Here is a 21,814-nt window from a genome sequence, read left to right on the forward strand (position 1 = left end):
CAAATACTAAATCTATGTATTTCTAGAGAGATTAAACACAATACTATCCCTCTAGCAATATGGTAGCATAGGTTTAGGGGGGAAAAAAGATAAATTTCCAACTTCTTTATGAATTTCATTTTCACTTAAGCAACAATTTTGTTCACTGACAACAAAACTAATTAAAAGAGCCACAAGGATTGAGCATCTCTAGTTTATTCTATCTCTGCTTTATTATTTTTGTCAATTTTTGAATTTTTATAGACGTAAAACCAATATTACTACAAGTTACCCTTCAACTTTTAAATCCCACTTTTGAGGTCCTGCCAAACTAGCCTTATTTCACATTGCTCTGTTCTATTCAAACCGGATTATTCACTGCCTACCAACCTATTCTGGACTTCATCATGCCCTTTTCTGTGTGTTGAAATGTTACACATTCTTCAAAACCTAGTTCAAATACTAACTCCTTTGTGAAGATTTCCCTGATATTTGACTATAAATGAAATTTCCCACAGTAATTTGCAGTATATACAAAAAAGTATAACATTTGGAGTCTGTAGAACTAGGTTCAAATCTTAGCTCAAGTACTTATTACCTATATGACCTTGGACACATTCTAATGGTCTAGTTCAATGGCTTTCTTAGCATTCCATAAGCATCATACTTCATCTACAATCTGTGCCACTGCACTGGTTGATCCCAGTCCTGGAATGCCTTCCCTCCTTAATTCTGCCTCTTAGAATCCCTAATTTCCTTCAAAATAAGTTGGAGGGCCACTTTCTACAGGCCTTTTTTGAGCTTCCCAACTGCCAGTACTTTCTCCCATAGAATTTACCTTATATCGATTTTGTATTTTTAAGAGCCAAAGGAATATGATAGCTGAGAACCTGCCTTAGGGTCAAGAAGACCTGTATTCAAGGCTTGTGAGTACTCCTGGCTATGTGACCGTAGGCAAATCACTTCAATTCTCAGGGTTCCAGAAAACTCTTAAGGCCATAAGCTGCAAAGCAGGTATTCCTCTGTTCTCAAAATGTGTTCAGAGAATCCTGGGGGCCTTTGAAACCCTTTCCAAGGATTGACAAATTCGAAATTAGTTTTTATTTCTAATATGATAAATACTGATAAATATAACCCACATAAATAAAAACTCTTTGGACAGGTCCTCAATAATTTTTAATAGCATAAAGATCATGAGTACAAAAGTTTTAAGATCACTGTTATAAATTGTAGAATGTGCATCCTCTGGAGGAGTTCCCTAGAACTACAAAATCATTTTGTCTTTCCATCTCTCTGAGGATGTTGTTACTTTCCCTCCTCTACCTTCTTCCCCTCCAGAATGGGAGTTGATTAAGGACTAAAACTGCCTCACTTTGTCTAGGCACTAAACCTTGATATATAAAAGGCACATAATAATTCCTTGTTAGTTAACTGAATGCAACCTTTGTTTCTAATATTACTTCCCCTTTTCAGAGCCTAGTTTTGGCCAAACTTCTTTCAGGAATTCTTCCCAACTTCTGGCACCCTGATGATATTCCTTATCATTAAAATCACCTTCCTGTCCTTTTCTGCCACTTGAAATCCTACTTAAAGTTTCAAGGTTCTGTTCAAATAAACTTTCCTTATGAAGCTTTCCTTGATTCCTCTTTGGAAATAAGCTCTTCCTTTTCAGAATTCAGAACTCATAGCACTTTGCTATGTGTTTATTTTCTACTTTATATTATAGTAATTTTGTAAGTATTTATCTACCTTATCTTTGTCTTTATCTACCTATATCTACCTTATTTTATAAGATCCCTGAGGACAGGGACTGAATCTTATTTATATTAAGTCCTCAGTTTTTATGCATAATACTTTGTAAAATTTGTTAAATGAGCTTTTTTTAATGTCTATACCTCAGTGTTTTAATCACTTCTTCCATGGTGCCTCTACCATCTGGGCAGAAGCAAATTAAAGAGGTAGCCTGGCAGACAACCATAAGAAAAACAATGCTTTCAGAGTACAGTAGGCAGCAACCAAACAGTAAGTAGCCTACAGAACACATGCCAGATGGAACAACCCATTACAACTTGTCTATTAGTAGATAACAAAAGCCATGTGTTATTCTATACATAACTAAAACTCAGCTATTAGAAATATTGTATCTAGAGGTTAAAAAAAAAAAAACCTTTTGACTTTAAAAAAAAATGTGTTCTCTTTACTCATATACTCAGATTCTATTTTACGGATTAAGGATATAGCTTCAAAGCCTGGAATCAAAGGAGGGTGACTGGAGTTTGGCCTAGGATTAGGAAATTGAGAAGGCACTTACTGTACTACTCCTCTATGGAAGAAGGAAAACAAGATTAATGGAGTAGAACTTGGGTAGGTTGTTGACAAGATTATAAATATTGTCAAGTGGGGTAATGGTTTAACAACTGTCCATTTCAGAGAATTCCATTGGGGACACAGGAGGAAGGATTGAGGTTTTAGTGAGGTGGGGTTAATCCCAGTTCTATCCCAGCTATTGTGGAAAAAGTACGGACTTGAGCCAACATTCTTAAAGCTAAGAGCAAGAGGACAGCTTCCCAAGCAATGGGGCAGAGAATACAAGTAGGGGCAGTAGGTGTACAAATATCCTACCCCAGATTAGAATAACTGGTCATGGTCTTGTTTCCTCTTGAGAAGGCTATAAACTATCCCACTGACGTGAATGTGTTTAGGGCTATAGTTTGCCTACTAAAGGCCAAGTTTCCTTTGCCCCACCAATCTCAAATGTAACCATTACCCCGGAAAGCAAGCCTGTGGAAATAAGACTTGTCAATTACTGCTGCAGATGCTGCAGCCCCTGCCTTCTCAGAAAAATAAAGTCCTTACTTCAAAATCGCTGGTGCTCAAATGGTTCAATATTAGCAAGGGTTATTGATTATCAGCAGAAATAATATTACAAAAAATCCCTTGCTATCTGCTTTGCCACTGTGCTCTAAATTGTTTTTCCCATAGGAATGTAAACTTCTGATCTCCTTCCCTTGGAGCTTCCCATGGAGGGGTTGATATTTCTTAACTGGCATCATGTCTGCTCTCTAACCCCGAAGAAGCCAAAATCTTCAAGAAGACCAAAAAGTTCATCTGATCCCACTCAGACGGATATGTCAAGATCAAGAAAAACTGGTATAAACCAAAAGTCACTGACAACAGAGTACAAAGAAGAATCAAGGGACAGATGTTGATGCCCAATATTGGTTATGAAACAGTAAGAAATGGATTAGGAAGGTTTTGGTGCACAATGTCAAAAAGCCGGAAGTGCTCCTGATGTGCAACAAATCTTACTGTGCTGAGAGTGCTCACAATGTTTCCTCTAAGAACCAAAGTCCTTGTTGAAAGAACAATTTAGCTAGCCATCAACATCCCTACTCCAAATGTTAGACTAAGGAGTGAAGAAAATGAGTAAAAATCTTTGCACACTTTTATTTCTATTAAATAAACATTCAAACTACAAACACACACCATACACATAAAAAGAATGTAAACTTCAGAGTAGGGACTTCCTTTCTTCACTATCTATAGTGATAGATATATCAATAAATATGTAGTTATCTATGTATATAGATTTCATTTGCACATAGTAAGCCCTTACTTATTTATTTATTCATTAATTTATTCATTACATTTATTCAAGAGATCCCCACTTCCAGTTCTGAGTTGGGAAACCAATGGTGCTAAGAATGGATAATGTTCCATAATTAACGTTTATCAAATTTCTCACATTTCAGCCTCTCTGGCAATGGGTCAGAGAAAAAAATACCTGATTTACAGTTCCTGCACCCAAACTAACTAAGTCTGGGACTCTGTTTCTTAATTTGTAAATTAAGAGGGATGGACAAGATAGTCCCCTCCCTATCCCACATAGCTCATCAATTGCCAAGTATTATCAATTTTATTTTTATCAATATCTCTCAAATCTGTCCCCTTTTTCTGTTCATACTACAAATACTCTAGTTCAAATCCTCATCATCTTTTGACAAGATTACTATAACAGACCTCTAAACTAGCCTTTTCCCTTTCTAAGCCACATTGTCCACACAACTGCCAAAATGATATTCCTGGAGCATACATTACTCTTCTGCCCAAAAAACCTTAGTTCCCCAGCACCTCTAGGATAACTCCTCTGTTTGGCTGCTGCTCATCTTTCCAGATTAACTGCACTCCTCCTCTACACTCCAAAGTGGAATAAGTACTATTCCTCAATACATAGCATCTGTGGTTTCTATGCCATACTCCATGCCTAGTGCTTTCCCTCTTCATCTGTACCTTTTGGAGCCCTTCCAAGATCCCTCCAAGGATCAGTTCAAGTGCCATCTTCTTTAAAAAGCCCTTCATGTTTAACCAAGTGATTACTTTACTCCACCTCCCCATTTATTAGATATCTATTTTGCAAAATCCGGTTTTTACTTATTTGAAAACATGGTGAATCTCCATGAGGAGATGAACATCTCAGAAGATAATTCAAAGAAAGGTGAAACCAGTCCCAGTCAGACGTTTATTTACATTCTAATGAGACAGATAATATATAAATAAGTATAGATATATTCCAGGTAGCTGAAAAGCATTTTTAGAAAGATGGATTACAGAAATACAAATCAAAACAACTCTGAGGTACCACTTCACACTTCTCAGATTGGCTAAGATGAAAGGAAATGATAATAATAAAAGTTGGAGGGGATATGGGAAAACTGGAACACTAATGCATTATTGGTGGAGTTGTGAACAGATCCAACCATACTAACAAGCAATTTGGAACTATGCCCAAAAATCTATAAAACTGTACATACATATCCTTTGATCCAGCAGTCTCACTACTGGGTCTGTATCCCAAAGCAATGATAAAAGAGGGAAAAAGAGGCAAATGTGCAAAAATGTTTGTAGCAGCTCTTTTTGTGGAATTAGCAAGGAATTAGAAATTGAGTGGATGCTTGTCAATTGGGGAATGGCTAAATAAGGTATATTATATGAATGTAATGGAATATTATTATTCTATAAGAAATAATGATCAAAAAACTAGAAAGAGTTAATGAACTGATGTTGAATGAAGTGAGTGAGCATTATACACAGTAACAGCAAAATTATATAATGATCAACTATAATACACTCAGTTTTTCTCAGCAATGCAGGTGACCCAAGACAATTCCAACAGATCTGGGATGGAAAATGGCATCTGCATTCAGGAGAACTATGGAGCCAAATACAGATTAAAGTATACAATTCTCACCTTTTTTGTTTGTTTTTTTGCTTTTTTCTTTCTCATGGTTTTTCCTTTTTGTTCTGATTTTTCTTTCACAAAATGACAAATATGGAAATATGTTTAAAAATGACTGTACATGTATAACTTATATCAGATTGCTAGCTATCTTGCAGAGGGAAGAGATAAGAAGGGAAGGAGAAAAAATATGGAACTCAAAATCTTACAAAAATGAGTGTCAAAAACTATCTTTACAGGTAATTGGAAAAATAAAATACTATTGAGGAAAAAAATAAACTTACAAGAAAAGGTGAAAAGAAAAAGGAAAAAAAAAACTTTAGAAGTAAAGAGGCCTCCTGCATAAGATAATGATTTAGTTGAATCTTGAAAATAACCAGAAATCTAAAAGGTAGAAGTGAGAAGGAAAAGTATTCTCAGCATAGGAAATAGCTAATACAAAGATATGAAGATAAAAGATTTAGTATCCTGGGTAAGGAACAGCAAGTAGACCAGTTTAACTGCAGGAGTCCTCGAACTTTTTAAATAGGGGGTCAGTTCACTGTCCCTCAGACTGTTGGAGGACCGGACTATAGTAAAAACAAAAACTTTGTTTTGTGGGCCTTTAAATAAAGAAACTTCATGCCCTGGGTGAGGGGGATAATCATCCTCAGCTGCAGCATCTGGCCCGTGGACCATAATTTGAGGACCCCTGCATTAGAGTAAGGAGAGTATAACAAAAGTGGAAATCTATAAAGGGGACGGGTTATAAATAGCTTTAAATTCCACAGAAGTTTATACATAAGCATAGCATAGTATAGCATAATTTACTAAGTAAGATGTTAATATGGTCAGATCTATGCTTTCGAAAAAAGAAGGCAAGAGTCAAGACAATAAAGAACCCCAAAAGCAAATGGATTCATTTATTGAAATGGCTTAAAGCTAAGCCCTCCAGAACCCTTATATACGTATCATGACAGAATGGTATCTATTGTGGTCTTTTTTTAATCTTCATTCTTGACCTTTCTGCAACATATGACACTATTGGTCAACTCCTAGATGCTCTTTCCTTTCTGGGTTTAAGATATCTTGAGTATCCTCCTACAGATCTAACTTCCTTTTCTCAGTACTCTACAGGAGGATCTTTATCTGTGTCACGCCCATTAACCAAGTATGTCCCTCAAGGTTTTGTTGTGGATCCTCTATTCATTTGTTTCTATACAATTTCACTTGAGGTTTAGTCAGCTCCTTATCGACTATCATCCATCTATCAACTAATATTTCTGAGCTGATATTTCCTGATAACAGATTTCCTCTTATCCCTACTTAGCCTGTGATGTGGCTTCCTTAATTATGCCTTCAAGGTAATGCTGGCTTCCATTCATAGTTTGCAGGCTGCCTGTCTTCAACATGTGATACCCACCTAAAGTCAGATTTTATGCTGAAAATTCCTAGTTCTGGCTCTGGACAGCTTCTGTTTCCTTCTGTTTCTTGCCCCAAAAAGCAAAATTTCTACCTTTCTTGCTCTGCTGCTGCCTTTTTTTTTTTGTTTTTTTGTTTTTTTTTGCCATTTTTAAAAAAAGAGAAAGAGGGCAAGGAAAAATGGAACTGAACCTAAACCACCTCTGAGATGAGAACTAGAAAGAAGGTAAAGAGGATCCCTGAGGGCCAAGATCTTTCCTTTCTTTTGCAATCCTTTTTCATATAACACACTGCTCAGCACATAGAAGGCCCTTACTATATGCTACTAATTCCAGTAAAATGGAAAAAAAAAAAATCTAAACATGCAGGAATATAAAAGTAAACTTTAAGAGCTTCTCAAATATTTTTAAAATACAAACTGTTTTTCTTCTACATCCTTTTCCCCCCAACATCCAAAACACATATACACATCCCTCAACACTTCTCTCTTTCTTCAATAAAATTCCAATGTCCTTAATTCTCCTCATTGTTTCAAGTTTTCACCTCATTCCAACCCAGTCTCCAAATATCTGCCAAAGACATTTTCTTCAAGTATATCTGACTTTATTACTTCCTTACTCAATAAACTCTAATGGATCTCTGTTACATCAAGGACAAAACATAAACTGTTAGTTTTTAAAGCTCTTCACAACCTGACCTGATTCTCCCTGTCCAATCTCATTAAATATTATTCACCTCCTGCACTATACTGTTCAGTCAAACTGGCCTTCTCTCTGTTACTCCATTTCCCATGCCTTTATATCCTTGGTGTATTCCCTATTCACTTTTGCCACACAGAATCCCTCAATTTCAAAATGCAGCTCAAATATCAACTTCTATACAAAGCCTTTCCTGATAACCCCAGTTACTAATATTTTTGTCTCCCAAATTACCTTATACTTAATTCCTCTACATTTATTTCTTTTATTCTATATACATATATATATATATTCTTTTATTCCATATGTGTCTCTAAGATTTTTTTTTCACATTTTTTATATTTGTTTTCTTAAATGTTTGTTGATCGATTACTGACCAAGAAAAATCCAGAGTTAGGTAAACACACATTGTGCTTAACAAATAATCCTGGTACTATGCTCAAAAAGTTATCAAACTGTGCATACCCTTTGATCCAGCAGTGTTACTACTGGGATTATATCCCAAAGAGATCTTAAAGAAGGGAAAGGGACCTGTATGTGCCAAAATGTTTGTGGCAGCCCTTTTTGTAGTGGCTAGAAACTGGAAACTGAATGGATTCCCATCAGTTGGAGAATGGCTGAATAAATTGTGGCATATGAATATTATGGAATATTATTGTTCTGTAAGAAATGACCAGAACTGATGCTGAGTGAAATGAGCAGGACCAGGAGATCATTATATACTTCAACAACAATACTATATGATGGCCAGTTCTGATGGACCAGGCCATCCTCAGCAACGAGATCAACCAAATCATTTCCAATGGAGCAGTAATGAACTGAACCAGCTATGCCCAGAAAAAGAACTCTGGGAGATGACTAAAAACCATTACATTGAATTCCCAATCCCTATATTTATGCACACCTGCATTTTTGATTTCCTTCACAAGCTAATTGTACAATATTTCAGAGTCTGATTCTTTTTGTACAGCAAAATAACGTTTTGGTCATGTATACTTATTATGTATCTTTTATATTTTAATATATTTAACATACTGGTCATCCTGCCATCTAGGGGAGGGGGTGGGGGGGTAAGAGGTGAAAAATTGGAACAAGAGGTTTGGCAATTGATAATGCTGTAAAGTTACCCATGCATATATCCTGTAAATAAAAAAAATAAAAAATAAAAAAATAAAAAAAATAAAAAACAAATAATCCTGGTCTTAACCGCAAAAGCTCAGAACAGTCTGGCTTGGGAATAGTAATATTGTAGAGTTTGTAAAACTTAAGTAATGTTGAAAAATTCAACAAATTAAAAGAAATATGAAGCCTTTACTGATCAAGTGATTTTGTGATCAATTTAAAACATCTTTTTCTATTCCCAAAAATATCCTACAGGTTTTTCCAGTCACCCAAGCACAACTCACATGTATACTTACAACAGAGTAAATCATATGAGGAGTTCAGAGATGTTTTACTATAAGAAAACTAGCAATAAAAACCATAATGAGTTCAAAGTCTGAAGTCATGGTTATAATCTTTCACTGCCATATAAAATCATCTGAGACTAAACATCGCTTTAAATTCAAGAAACTCAACAAGCCATAGCTTGTTCAGGCATCAAAATAACTATAAAGAAGTAATGTCTACTGAACAGAAGAACATACACTGGAACTATCACTAGCTGTATGACCATAGGCAAATCACCTCATCTGAGCCTTAATTTTCTTTCCAAGGGGAATAGCACCTTCCTCATCTATCACACAAGAATGCTATGATGGGATAATATAACCAAAGAAAGAATTTTGAAAAGTGTAATGTAGTCTCTGTTTTTTTTAAATTGAGCACACCACATTACAAGTTTCCACTAAACACACCTGTCTTTCTTTAGACCTACTTTAAATTATAGTTTCAAGCAAAAGATGGGTTATATGTGCATGTGTGTATAGATACATATAAAATGTAATAATTATATATGTATATGCATGTGTATATATTATATAATTCTTTATATATCTTTATATCATACCCCTAACTGGTATGTGGTCAAAACACTTAACAAGAAACACAACAAGCAGTTGTTGTGAGGAATTTCACAAAAAAGGCCAGATTCCCAGAATTTCAGGTCAATATTACTCCTTCTAATCACTCAGGAAAAAAGTGTGTCAAGTCTCCAGAAAAATGTCCCATGGACATTCATCCACTAGTATAAGGCAAGTAATCACATTAGATCAAAGGAGTGAGAGAGAAAGAGTTGATTTTAATTTTCTGGCCATCTCAAATCTTCAAAGAATGATCTGTGAAAAATTTGAATAGGCAATTCAGTTTTTTAGTACTCATTTGTAAGACTAAAAGAAGGATCAGTCAAGACCCAAATGATTTCTTAACCCCCCAAATAGAGGAAAATTGAGGACATCTGAAGAAAAGGGTCCTAAGTTTCTGGACTAACCATACTCAACTACTTTATCATTCATTCAACTTAGATTTGCAGCTACTGAAAATTCTCTTGTAGAATTTGGAAACCCACTTCTCAAACAATTCCTCATCAAGCTGCCTATGTTATAGCCATCATTCTCATCTTAATCCCATTGCATATTTGGACTCCCCTCCTGAATCCTCTGGTTCTGAAAGGAGAGTTTTTGCTTTATCTTACTAGGAAGCAGGCCTCCACAAACACTTTTTAGTCATCTCCATACTAGTGTATTATCTCTTATTTTTTAGCTCCCATTTATGTGTCATCTTCACCTAATAGAATATAAGTCCCTTGAAGTCAAAGATCATCTTTCCTGCTTGTACATGAATTCCTAATGCTTAGTGCAATTAATGAGCTATCTATCTATTATCTATCGATCTATCCATCCAGCCATTCATCTATCTTTCATGTTAGGAACTATGAGACTCACATAAGAAATAAAAGGTCTGGGAAGGAGAACAATTACAGAAACTCTCTGTAACAGGAAACAGATCAGTAGAGAAAATTACTTGAAAATTGCAATGAATCTCCAAATGACCATTTTGAATGCTTAAAATCACTTATACCATGTGGAAGAACTAACTACCTGATAAGGAAAAGAGCAACTAGTCCCAGAGGTTACAATGAGTCAATACTCTTTTAGCTTTGTCCAGTGTGAAAAAGCAACAATCAAAAACCACTTTCCCCAAATACCTTTTATCCACCTTAAAATTCTGAGATAGATTTTCTTTTAAACAATGTTCTACACAAGGTTTTGCAAAGGTGAATGTTGAAAACTATGCATATGTTTTGAAAACAAAAAACTTTTTAAAAACAAAATAAAATATTCTAACAAAGTAAAAAAAAAAGTGGGGGGGGGAGAACAATTCTATTTTATGTAAGAAGTATTTTGTGCTTCTCAAGTTAGGAAACTACTAATCGGTTGCAATGAACCCTACTGAATGTGGTAAAAGAAGTTTCCACTTTCAATTGTTTCTCTGGCATTGTCTATGGTAAGAGAATATAAATACAAGAATATAATCCACTATCCTTTAGCATCACCGCTTAGGGACACAAGGCACTAAAATACTGTCTGATGAATTTCAAAGGTCAATAACCAGGTGAGTCAATATTCTCTCTGTGTCTGAAGATCACAGCAATATGTTGGGGAAAACCAAGCTTTCCCCACAATTCCAGCCTCTCCCCTACAAACAGTTCCTGGGAGTTATATAAAGCATGGAAGATTTGGGGCACCTGATCTGAGCTCTTCCATGGCCCCCAAGTCTTCCTTTCTTTCTCTTAGCATAATCAAAAATATTCCTCCCAAAGGGCCTTCAACACAGCACAACCTTGTTCTATTAGAGACAAAAACTGCCTAGTTTTTGTCAGTAGCAATGAGAATAGGCCCACTCACCTCTACTGATACTTTTGTGAGCCCTAGCAAATTCGAAAAAGATCAGGAAATGATACCCAAATTTTGCCAATTTGGCATTCCATCAGAAGGAAGTACCCTGCAGTTGGGGAAACCTCAAAATGGCAGATTAAAGAAATCTGAGCAAGAAAAATATTTTGGGCTTATTGATAAACTGGCTGAAGGGGGAAATGGGTAAGACTATGGGCTTAGACTTAAAGGAAATTAAGTGGTAGGATGGATGGAAAAATGACCATAATTAAGTAGTACTTCAAGGTATGATAAGCAGAAAAAGTAATGGTCCCAAGCCAAAGGCCAAATAGAGGTGACACCCCTTTAATAATGTCAAAGAAGTTTTCATTGACATGGCAGGGATTAGATAAAGACACCTTCCAAGTAGGAAAAAAAACAGAACAAAACACTGAATTAAGAATCTAACTGAAATCTTGAATTGGGTGACCTTGAGCAAATAGCCACTTTACTATGGACTTTAGTTTACCATCAATAGAAAGCTACACCTCATAGTTCCCGTGGATATCAAAATCTATGATCCTGTGATCCCTGATTTCTCAAGGATTAGAGAACTCCAGTGCCAATTCCCGGTAAAAGAATCAGGAAACCCAACCATAACGGAGAACCTGGATTTGGTTCAAATACTATCTCTATCTTCCAGTTTGGTACCAACTTAACTATGATTTTAGGAATATGCTTCCAACTGGGCTTTGTTTATTTAAAGGGGCCAAAAGAGAGAGTCTTTCTCTGCCTCGGCTCCAGTCTCGGGAGAAGGTGAATATTTGGGTTCTGCGTCAATCAGTGGGTTTCTTGTATCCAGTTTGGTGCCCAAACCCTGCAAGCGTCTCGTCTGAGGACAGGGGGGCAGAAGTTGCCTCACGAGAGCCCCACGGAGGAGCCTGCCTGCTCGAGGTGCACGCGTCCAGATTCCTGGACAAGGAAGCAGCTGTCCCCGGGACGGGACTGGCCCCGACGGGGGCGGCGGGGACAGGAGCAGAGGCTGCGGGGGAGGGGACAGCCGGCCCAGCAAAGGCTACTTATGAGGGTGGGGTGGGGAGCGCGAGAAAGGCTGACAAAGAGCGGCTCTCCGCGGGCCGGCCGGGGCTCGGGAAGGAAGAGCTAGCTTCTCACCGGACTTGGGAGGGTACCGATAGGCCGAGTTCGCCTGAATGTCGATGTCCTCCACCCCGGCGATCCGGCGGCTTAGGATGGACCCCATGGCGCCAGGGGTGGGGGGGAATCGGAGGAGGCTCCGGACTGTCGAGGGACCCTGGGGGATCCTCACACGGACATAATACGGCCGAGGTCCAAGCTGCCCGGCCCCAAACACAAACACCCACCGCAACTGCGGCGACAGCGGCGGCGGCGGCGACGGCGGCGGCGGCTCGGCCCCCTTCTCCCCACCCCCATCTCCAAGGCTGGCCCCTACGCCACTGCCCTCTCCCCTCCCGCTCCCTGCCCCAGAGAGCTATGGGAAATAAAGTTTTCTAGCTGCTGAGTGAACCGGCTCACAACACGGAAATCCAGTCCTTGGAACTACAAGTCCCAGAAATCCCCGCCTCCGGGGCCTTACAGACTGTTGACATTCCCTCAGGGCTATACTAGAGGAACTAAAACACGAAGGGGATGAAGTCTTTCCTTACCCTTTAGTCTGTTACTCTTCCTTCCTGCTTCAGTTCGAACACATCGGCATTCTATGCAATATTACATAGTGCTCTCTTCCCTGTGAGGGAAACTAATTAAATCTAGCCCTTCCGCTTACCTCCTTCCCTGCAATGGAAAATCCCACCCCCGTTTCACCAATGGTTCCCTCCGCTCGCCAGGGCCCCAGCTCTGCTGGCGAGGACCAGCAGAGGGTGCTTCGGCACTTTTCACCTTGTATGTGAATGAAGAAAGATAGAGCCAAGGCTGAAGTTTTCAAGATGCCCTGCGGAAACTCCAATAAATACGGCTTGGAGGGACCGCGCTGACGTGCGTCAGTATTCAGAACAACTTTGAGCTGCTCTGATACACGGCCAGGGAAATGTGGAGCTGTGCTTTTGCAACCCGGGAAAGGCAGCGGTTCTCAATTTACTGGTAAACAAAATGAGGCACAGAAGACATCATGTTGCACTAGCAGAACTGGAGCTAGACGCAAGCTCTACTAATTTGAAATTAACTTGAATTATCTTTTACCTTGGCATTCTACGATCTGCAATCAGTATCTCCGCCTACGTATTATGCACAATGCTGGGGAAGGCTTGGAAAGAGTTCACATTATATTGGATGGTTAATGTCCTATATGTGGGCATTCCCTCCACAAGTGCATGCAGATGAGCCCATGTAAGAGTTCTACAATTGTTGTGGCTTAAAACTAATTAGAGCAGATTCTTCGATTTTCTTAGGCTGGTTCTGTGACAAAGAGACCCAGTCCACCAACCACATCATACTGGGAATCTTTCCAGCTTGGTTAACAGCCAGGGTTTGTTACTGAACTGCCATAATATTTAGGAGCCCATTATTGCCTCTACCTTGCAATAAAACATTGAAATAGAACTTCATTCCTGAAAAAAATTACACTGGTGCTATGACTGTATTGATAATCCAATCTGGGTCAAAAGCACCCATAGAAATTACATTGGAACTGCAATATTCATAGAACTAATTTGGTGTGTTCTTCAATCATTCAAAAAATATTTACTAATACTTACTATGTGCCAGGAACTATACAAAAAGCTGCAAAACACAGTCCCTACTCTCAAGGAGCTTAAAATCGAATAGAGACAAGCAAACATCTATAAACAAAACAAGCTACATAGAGGATAAATTGGAAATTATTAAGAGGGAAAGTACTGAAATTAAGAAGGACTGATGGCATTTCAGTTGAGACTTCAAGGAAGTCAGAGAGGTCAGTAATAAAAGCTGAGGGAAGAGAGCCTTCCAGGCATGGAAGACAGCCAGAAAGAATGCTCAGAGCCAAAAGATGAAATGTCTTATTGATGGGACGTCAGAAAGGCAGTGTTACTGAATGAAAGAGTACATGGTGACAAGTATGGTTTAAAGAGACTGGAAAAGCAGGAGGAAGCTAGGTTATGAAAGGTTTTGAATGCTAAACCGAGCATCTTGTATTTACTCCTGGAGGCAATACAGATGGAATTTACTTATAGATTGTATAAGATCTATTTCCAAACAGCCAGAAATCTCCAGATTTCTCTCTAGAAAAATAACAGCACTTATATAGCACTTTAAAGTTTGCAAAGCACTTTATATACTTCATTTGTAACAGCTTTCATTAAGGTTAAAGATAATCAATGATTAGAATACAATAATATAAACAGGTAGATTCAGAATATTAAAGCTGAAAGAAACATCAAGCAGCTATCTAGTCAGTTCCTTTCATTTTTACAAAGTTCCTTACATTTTTACAGAAGGCCCCGGAGGCGGGGATTTCTGGGACTTGTAGTTCCAAGGACTGGATTTCCTTTATATGCCCCAGCGATTGATTTGCCAAACAGCATGCAACTTTTCATGAACATTTGCTTTTAAAGAATCTTTATTAAAATTAAATATCCAATAGCAGGATATGGAGTAGCAATCTCTCTTTAAGGAGTTTTTGATCTTAGTAGTGAAGGAAAAAATTTGTATCAAATAATAATTTAATGTATAAAGGAAAGATTATTATGGAATAAAGTTAGGCTAAGTAAGCAACATAGAAGTGCTTGGTATATAATAGGTGCTTAAATCCTTATTGATTTGATTTCTTGACTCAAAAAGGTAAAATCTTGAACTGAATCTTGAAAAAAATGTAGGATTATGGTGATGAAAATCTTAGAAGGCAGAGATGATTGCAGACCTGCCAATGCTATGAAGGAGAAATGGAACGCTAATTATCTTCATCCTTTCCTTGTTATCCTTTGTTCTTGAAGAGGACCAAAATGACATCAGTTACAATGTGTTTGACTGTGGCTGCTCAGACCAATATGAGCTCAGTGCTCTGCCACAGATCAGATACAGATACATTTGGGGTGGCTTCTCTAATTTTGTGCATCTCGAATTTCTTCTGAGTTAATTCAATTCTACTTTGCTCATAAAGCATAGCACCTTTTCTGATGAGGGCATGCCACACTTGGCAGTCCTGTTCTAGTGTTTCCCATGTCGATTCTAAAGTTCTTAAGAGATACTTTGAGTGTGTCTTTATTGCTTTTTCTGACCACTTTGAGAGCACTTGCATTTATGTGAGTTCTCCATAATATATATATATATATATACATATATATATATATATAGTCAAAATATATATGACAAGCTGTAGCTTAGGCATTTGAACAATGTGGCCAGCCCAACAAAGTTGTATTTTCTGAATTAGAGTTGGAATGCTTGGCAGTTTCGTTGAAGAAAGGGCCTCAGTGTCTGGTATCTTATCCTGCCAGGTGATCTTTAGAATCTTCCTAAGACAATTCAAATGGAAGCAATTCAGCTTCCTGGTATGATGCTGATCTGCAGTCCAGGTTTCACAGGCATACAACAATGAGGTCAGCACAATGGCTCTGTAGACCTTCAGTCAATCTAACACCTTTGCTCTTCCACACTTTCCTTCAGAGCCTCCCAAACCCTGTGCTAGCTCTGGCAATGCATAGTTCAGTCTCATTATCAATGTGGACATCCTTGGAAAGTATACTGTATACTGTCAAGGTATAATGTCAAGTATAATGTCAAGGTAGAAGAATTTATCCACAGCATTCAAACCATCTTTAATGAAAAATGGAGTTCTAGGAAAGGCATAAAAAAAAAAAAGATATCAACTGAATCAGTAAAGAGAATGGGTTAGCAGGGTATTCTGCCCATATTAAAGGCAAAATTTTAACTATTTCAGATATTCAGAGGGGTAGGAAAAAACAGCCATATAAGAAATATACCAAAGTAGGAGACCATTTTCCTTGTGTTTTAATTCTAACTTATCTGCCCTTTTATGTGATCTTTAGAAAATCTTCAGAAAATCTGAAAAATAAATAAAAGTCTCTTAGACAAAGAAGTCCTCCTACATACTGCTTTAAAGGTCTGGATGAGGTAAAGGACAAAGCTGAACAATATGCAGCACCAAAATGTAGAGAGTATTTTAAATGAATAAAAATGCTGGTCTCTAGGAAAATAAAAAGGAGTGGTAATGTGGGTTTAGTGTTATTCATAACAAAATAACATAAACCAATGCCTGAATTTCCTTGAGCAGTTTGTGCTTGTACAGCCCACTTAACGGGGCTGAAGGAGAGAGAAGGGAGTTGTCGGTGCCAGGAAACAGTTAATGGTGCCCACAGTCTGCTACCATCATGACAAAATCAGCCATAGAGAAGGGCACACTCAACCAGTGAAACCCAAGGCCCCTCTGTCAGGCCCCTGCTTAGCTGACTGAGGAATCCAAAGTCCAGTCTCCAGGGCAAATCATTACTTGCTGAAAACAATTTTGTTTTCCTTTCCTGTCATACCCCCTCCCTTAGGGCCCCCATGTTTTTGCTGTCATGTTGGTTACCACTGAGTCCAGTGGGAAAACAGCCTAGCACAGAGGCGAGCCCTAGAGTAGGACCCAGGCTTATGAACTTTATTTCAATAAATACCACCCAGAATGAGGGCTGACTCACAGCCTGGGAGAATTTCCTTTTCTCATTGCTGGCATCCATTTGCCTGGCACCTTGTGTTGCCCCTTCAAGAAAGAAAAACAAATTATGAAGAAGGGTTCTGCCTCCTTTGAGAAGAAAAGCATCTTGTTGGCCTGCTTGCCTCCCTGGCCCTCATTCTTACCCTGTGGTAGCCTGGTGATCGACTTTCTCCCACCCTTTCCCCACCAGCTTTGCCAGGAGGACTGGCTGCCCTTTAATTCCCTACACCAGATTCTTGCCTGGCAGAGGCCTCTCTGTAGCTCGCCAGAGCTCACTGAATTCATTCTTTGTTCTCAGACGCTGCTGAGGCTTTCATTTCCAGGTCTCCTGCATATAAAGCTGTGGTCCAGTATCTTAGGGAAATCTGGTCCAAATTCCCATGCCATCACAATACCACGAAGAGGCAAAGCATTCCTTGGTGGTGCTATCTCATCAAATGATGACAGAGACAGTTAAAAAAAAAAAAACCCTCAAATTCTTGTATAAGCAGGATTATGCTCATTATACCTGGCAGTTCCATATGACAGATAGCCTCAGCCTTTTGGAAGCCTCTTAAGCCTTTGCTCCCTATTCCTGAACCCTGCTTTTGGAGTTTCCAGAATCAAGAGATTCATATCTGCTTGTCATCTGTTGCTGCTTAGCAACCCCATTATATGCCTAGCTTTCCAACCCAGTCAGCCCACAATGACTGGCAGATTTCTCCTTGAATCCAGAATGCTGAAGGTGTGCCAAAACATCGTTTCTCATTGTCCGGAGACCTTTCAAAGTCTAGCCACCCTGCCTCTTCTATGTCTCCTGTCCAGTCAATCAGTTACTTTTCAGGAATAAACTTGTGGGAGTTGTAACATGAGAACTCCCAGGTAAGAGTTGCCTATGAAACCCCAGAAGGTAATAATAATCAAAATAATTATAATATAACCCAATTTAACAAACATTTAACACATTATAATTTTTACATCAGTTATTTCCCCTCAAAGCCATATCCCCCAAACAACTGATTTCTTCCAAAGAGAAAAGAAAAACAACTATGCAAAATATAGTGATTGAAGCTAAAAACATTATCACATTCCATATTCATAGCTCTTCCACTTCTTAGATGAGGAAGGAGCTTCTCAGCTGGCATATTTTAGAGGGGCCTACCTCTAGGTAGTTGAGTTATACTGACAACAAATAAATTGATCAATCAACAAGCATTTATTAAACATTTACTATCTGTCAGGCAGTGAGCTAGGTACTGGTGATAATAAAAGAAGGACAAATCAGGAGCTGTCCTCAAGGAACTAGTGCTCTATTCAGGGAACAAGTGATAAAATAATTTTAGGAGGAAGGAAAGTGCATTAAAATCAAGGGCATCAGAAAAGGTTTTTTGAAAGAGATATCACCATAAACTGCACCTTGAATAATCTTGGGGACTCTAAAAAAGCAGAAATGAGGTCAAAGTGCATTTTAGGCATGGGGTGAAATGATGGCTTATGCAAAGCCACAGAAGCAGAAGACTGAATGCCACTGGGGATAGCAGACAAACCCGTTTGGCTGGAATTTAGAGTTGATGCAGGTAGTAGAGTATTGATCGAGCAGCTAGAAGATCTGGGTTCAAATCGTTATTTTGATGCTTATCTCCTGTGTGAACTTGGGCAAGCTAGTGTCCCTGGGGGCTGATATTTTTGATTTTTCCTCTGTAACAAGAGGGTGTTGGAGGCAATGGCTACTGAGGTTTCTTCTAGATCTAGATTGATTTTCCTGCCTATGATTTAATAATGAATAATGGGAAATAAGCAAGCTGGAAATAGTTTGTTAAGGAACTTAAATGCCAAGCTGAGAAATTTCTATTGTTATCTTACAAATAGGTAGTTACAGAAGATTCATGAGTCAATCATAAGCCACTACTAATCTTTACTTAAGGACCCCTGCAGGTAACATACTGCCTTGATTTAAAAATATATGATCCATGTTTTATTGTATTTTTATTGATTTTGTTATTTCCGAATTACATTTTAACCTAGTGGCAGCCTGTTTGACATCTCTATCATAGAGTATATAGTGCTTTAATTCACAAAACTATTTCATATGTTTGTTGTGTAATTTTTTTCTCCCAACAGTCAAAAGGTAGACATGACAGATATTGTTATTCATATTTTACAGATAAAGAAATTGAAACTCAAAAAGGAAAAGTGAAAAAGCAGTAGATGATAGAATCTGTTCTCTCTTAATTCCAAGTCCAGTGCCGTTGGGAGTCTGATCCCTGGGGTCTGACTCCTATCTGTAGAGTTTGAGATGGGGATCATTGATTGGCACCTTGATGCTTTTGAGCAGCCCTTCACGGATGCCCGTTTGTTTACTTCTATATTTCAAGAATCCAGGACTACACTGATATTAGCACACTAACCCTTTCTACTGATACCAATCACAACTCTTTTCTTTACACCTTAGATTATGAGGTCTCATGGCTAAAAAAATCTATCACCTTTCTGAGTCATGTTCCATTTACCAAGGCTGGTCCCTCGATGATCCCCAGACCCAGTATTCAAAACTCTTCCACCTGTGGGTGACCTGCCATTGTGAAGCGTATACTTCACTGGCATAGTTTTTGATAAACCAAGGTCATCTCGTTGCAACAGTTAAGGCATCAGGGTTAAGATTTTAGTGTAGCACTCACTACAGATATGTGAATCCTATTTGCCTCAATTCCTCATCTGTAAAATGAGCTGGAGAAGGAAATGGAAAACCACTCCAGTATCTTTGCCAAGAAAACCCCAAAAGGACTTGAAAACTACTGGAGTAACTGAACAGCAATAAGCACCATTATTATCATGACACACACACAGTTTTTAGTGGACTAAGGAGGTAATTTAGCCACTCTAAAATCCATGGATCTGAAACTGAAAGTGATCTCAGAAGCTACCTAAACCCTAATCTCCTTTTAGAAATGAGGAAACTAAAGCTTGTGTAGAGTTAAATAATTTCCCCCAAAACTATATAGGTAGGAACAAAGGGTAGATTTGAACCCAGAGCCAAAGCTCTTTCCATTGTTCTGCTGGAACACTCAGGCTTGGAAAGGGAGAACCACCTTTCCTTCACTTCCCTTAGGCTAACTCTTTGATTATCTTGCGGAGGAGTCTAAATGATACATCAAGAGACAGGTTTCTTATTAATAACAGCAAAACTGCTCTCCTTGACAAAAACCTCAAAGATGTGTCCCAAACATCATCTAATTTCTCTAAAAAAAAAAAAAATCACTATGGATTATTTTATTTAAAGATGTCTTAGACTTGTCTTTAGCTAATATGAACAGGATAATTAAGTAAAAAATTCATCATTCCCTGCAGGTTACCTTGTAAAGTGACCCTCCAGATATGAAATACACTTCCTCAATCCCATCCCTGAGTTCCATCAAAGAGCAGCTAAAATACCACTTCTTACAGATCTTTCCAGATTCCTCCCCTCAAGCTGTTAGCATTCCACAATTCTATACCCCCTCTGAAATGAATTTGTACTGTTTTGTACATATGTTGGTTTTAGTTGCTTAAGCACATTTTATTACCACTTCTTCTCCAGGCCCCCATTTAGAATGCAGCTCTCTAAAGGCAATAACTGTCTTAATTTGGTCTCCATATCCCCAGGCCTTAGATCCTTAAAGAATTTTCTAACCGGTAGTATGCTATACAAATGTAATATATGTATGTGCATATGTGGGTCTGTATATGTGTGTATACACACATCCTTCCTCTTAATCAATTGCCATTTCCATCCCATTGTAATGACCTGTCTTACCACTCAGAGCAAATATTGCCAAACTCGCTACAATATAAAGCATAGGTACAATTAGTAAGTGCTTAGAAAATATTTATTGAAATAAATTGGATTTCCTGTCTCTTCATTTTTGCCTTCATTGCTTTTCTTGTTTAAAAAGACCTTCTTGTCCCACCTTCAGAATGCTACCCCTTCTTTGAGGACTGGCTTTTTGTATCTCTTTTTCTATAGAGTCCTGACTATTCTACCATGATAATTATAGCACTTTAGCAGCTGTGATCAGATATTGCCTCATATTATTATTATCTTTTTTAGTTTTGTCTCCCCAACTAAACTCTCTTACATTGTTTACATCCCATCCTAGAGGATAGTGTAAGATGTTCAATATATAGATCACAGGGTTGAATGGGTAACTTTTGTACCTGTGCTCTGTATTGTAGCAAGTTTGATAGTATTTGCTCTGAGTGGTAAGATGGAAATGGCAATTGACTAAGAGGAAGGATGTGTGTATACACACATACCCATACCCACATATGCACATACATATATAACATTTGTATAGCATACTACCGGTTAGAAAATACTTTAATTTCCATTTTAAAGCTTTGTGAAAACGCCAGAAAAGGCATTATTATTTACATTTCGTAGATGAGTACATAGGAAGAAGTTGTCTTTAATAATTGGCACAAGGTCACACAAAGAATAAGTCTGCAACATAAATCTTCCAACCTTTCAGGATAATATTTTCTTTCCACTGTTACCCTTTTTCTGTTGTTCCATCATCCAGTTTAGTCAGACTAAATCACCTAAGAACACTGTTCCTGTTGGTCCAAAGACCTGTGTTTCCTGGTTTGTGACTTCCCCATCTTAAATTCCGCCACCTCTGTAATGGAAAATGATTAGATGCTTCCTGCCTTAGCCGAGTTGGCCAGAAGGAGGTAGGAAGTCCTCATTTTCCTGGCACCCTCTGGATACAGGGAATCATTCCTGAACACTTAAGAGCCTCACTGCACTGCCCCAGTTTCAAATGAGGACAAAGGCAGAGTAATGGGGCTAGAGCATCTGCTACATCCGTCATCTTCTGGATCCGTTCTCCCACCTCCTCTCTTTGTTATTGCGCTGAAGCAATGCTGCCCATGGAATCTCTCCGTTCCACATAAACAGGAAATCGCATGTGCTTGATTGTAAACACTGTGCGCCTTTCTCAGCGTTTCTGCCATGCTGGCTGGAGTCCCAGAACCAGGACCACGTGACGACAACCCCCAC

General features: G+C 38.4%; 1 protein-coding gene across 4 annotated transcripts in view; it reads right to left on the reverse strand.

Annotated features, from left to right (window-relative positions):
* MGRN1 (mahogunin ring finger 1) overlaps window positions 1–12,588 on the reverse strand; it is a 104,163-nt gene extending 91,575 nt beyond the window's left edge. For all 4 annotated transcript variants that reach the window (XM_012542996.3, XM_012542995.3, XM_003761731.4 and 1 more), the window contains exon 1: window positions 12,300–12,588. In XM_012542996.3, the coding sequence (XP_012398450.1) occupies window positions 12,300–12,387 (88 nt within the window). In that variant the 5' untranslated portion in view covers window positions 12,388–12,588. The remainder of the gene's footprint in view (window positions 1–12,299) is intronic.
* Window positions 12,589–21,814: the final 9,226 nt, after the last annotated feature.

The sequence above is a fragment of the Sarcophilus harrisii genome, chromosome 1 (genome assembly GCF_902635505.1).
Source record: "Sarcophilus harrisii chromosome 1, mSarHar1.11, whole genome shotgun sequence".
NCBI lineage: Eukaryota > Metazoa > Chordata > Mammalia > Dasyuromorphia > Dasyuridae > Sarcophilus > Sarcophilus harrisii.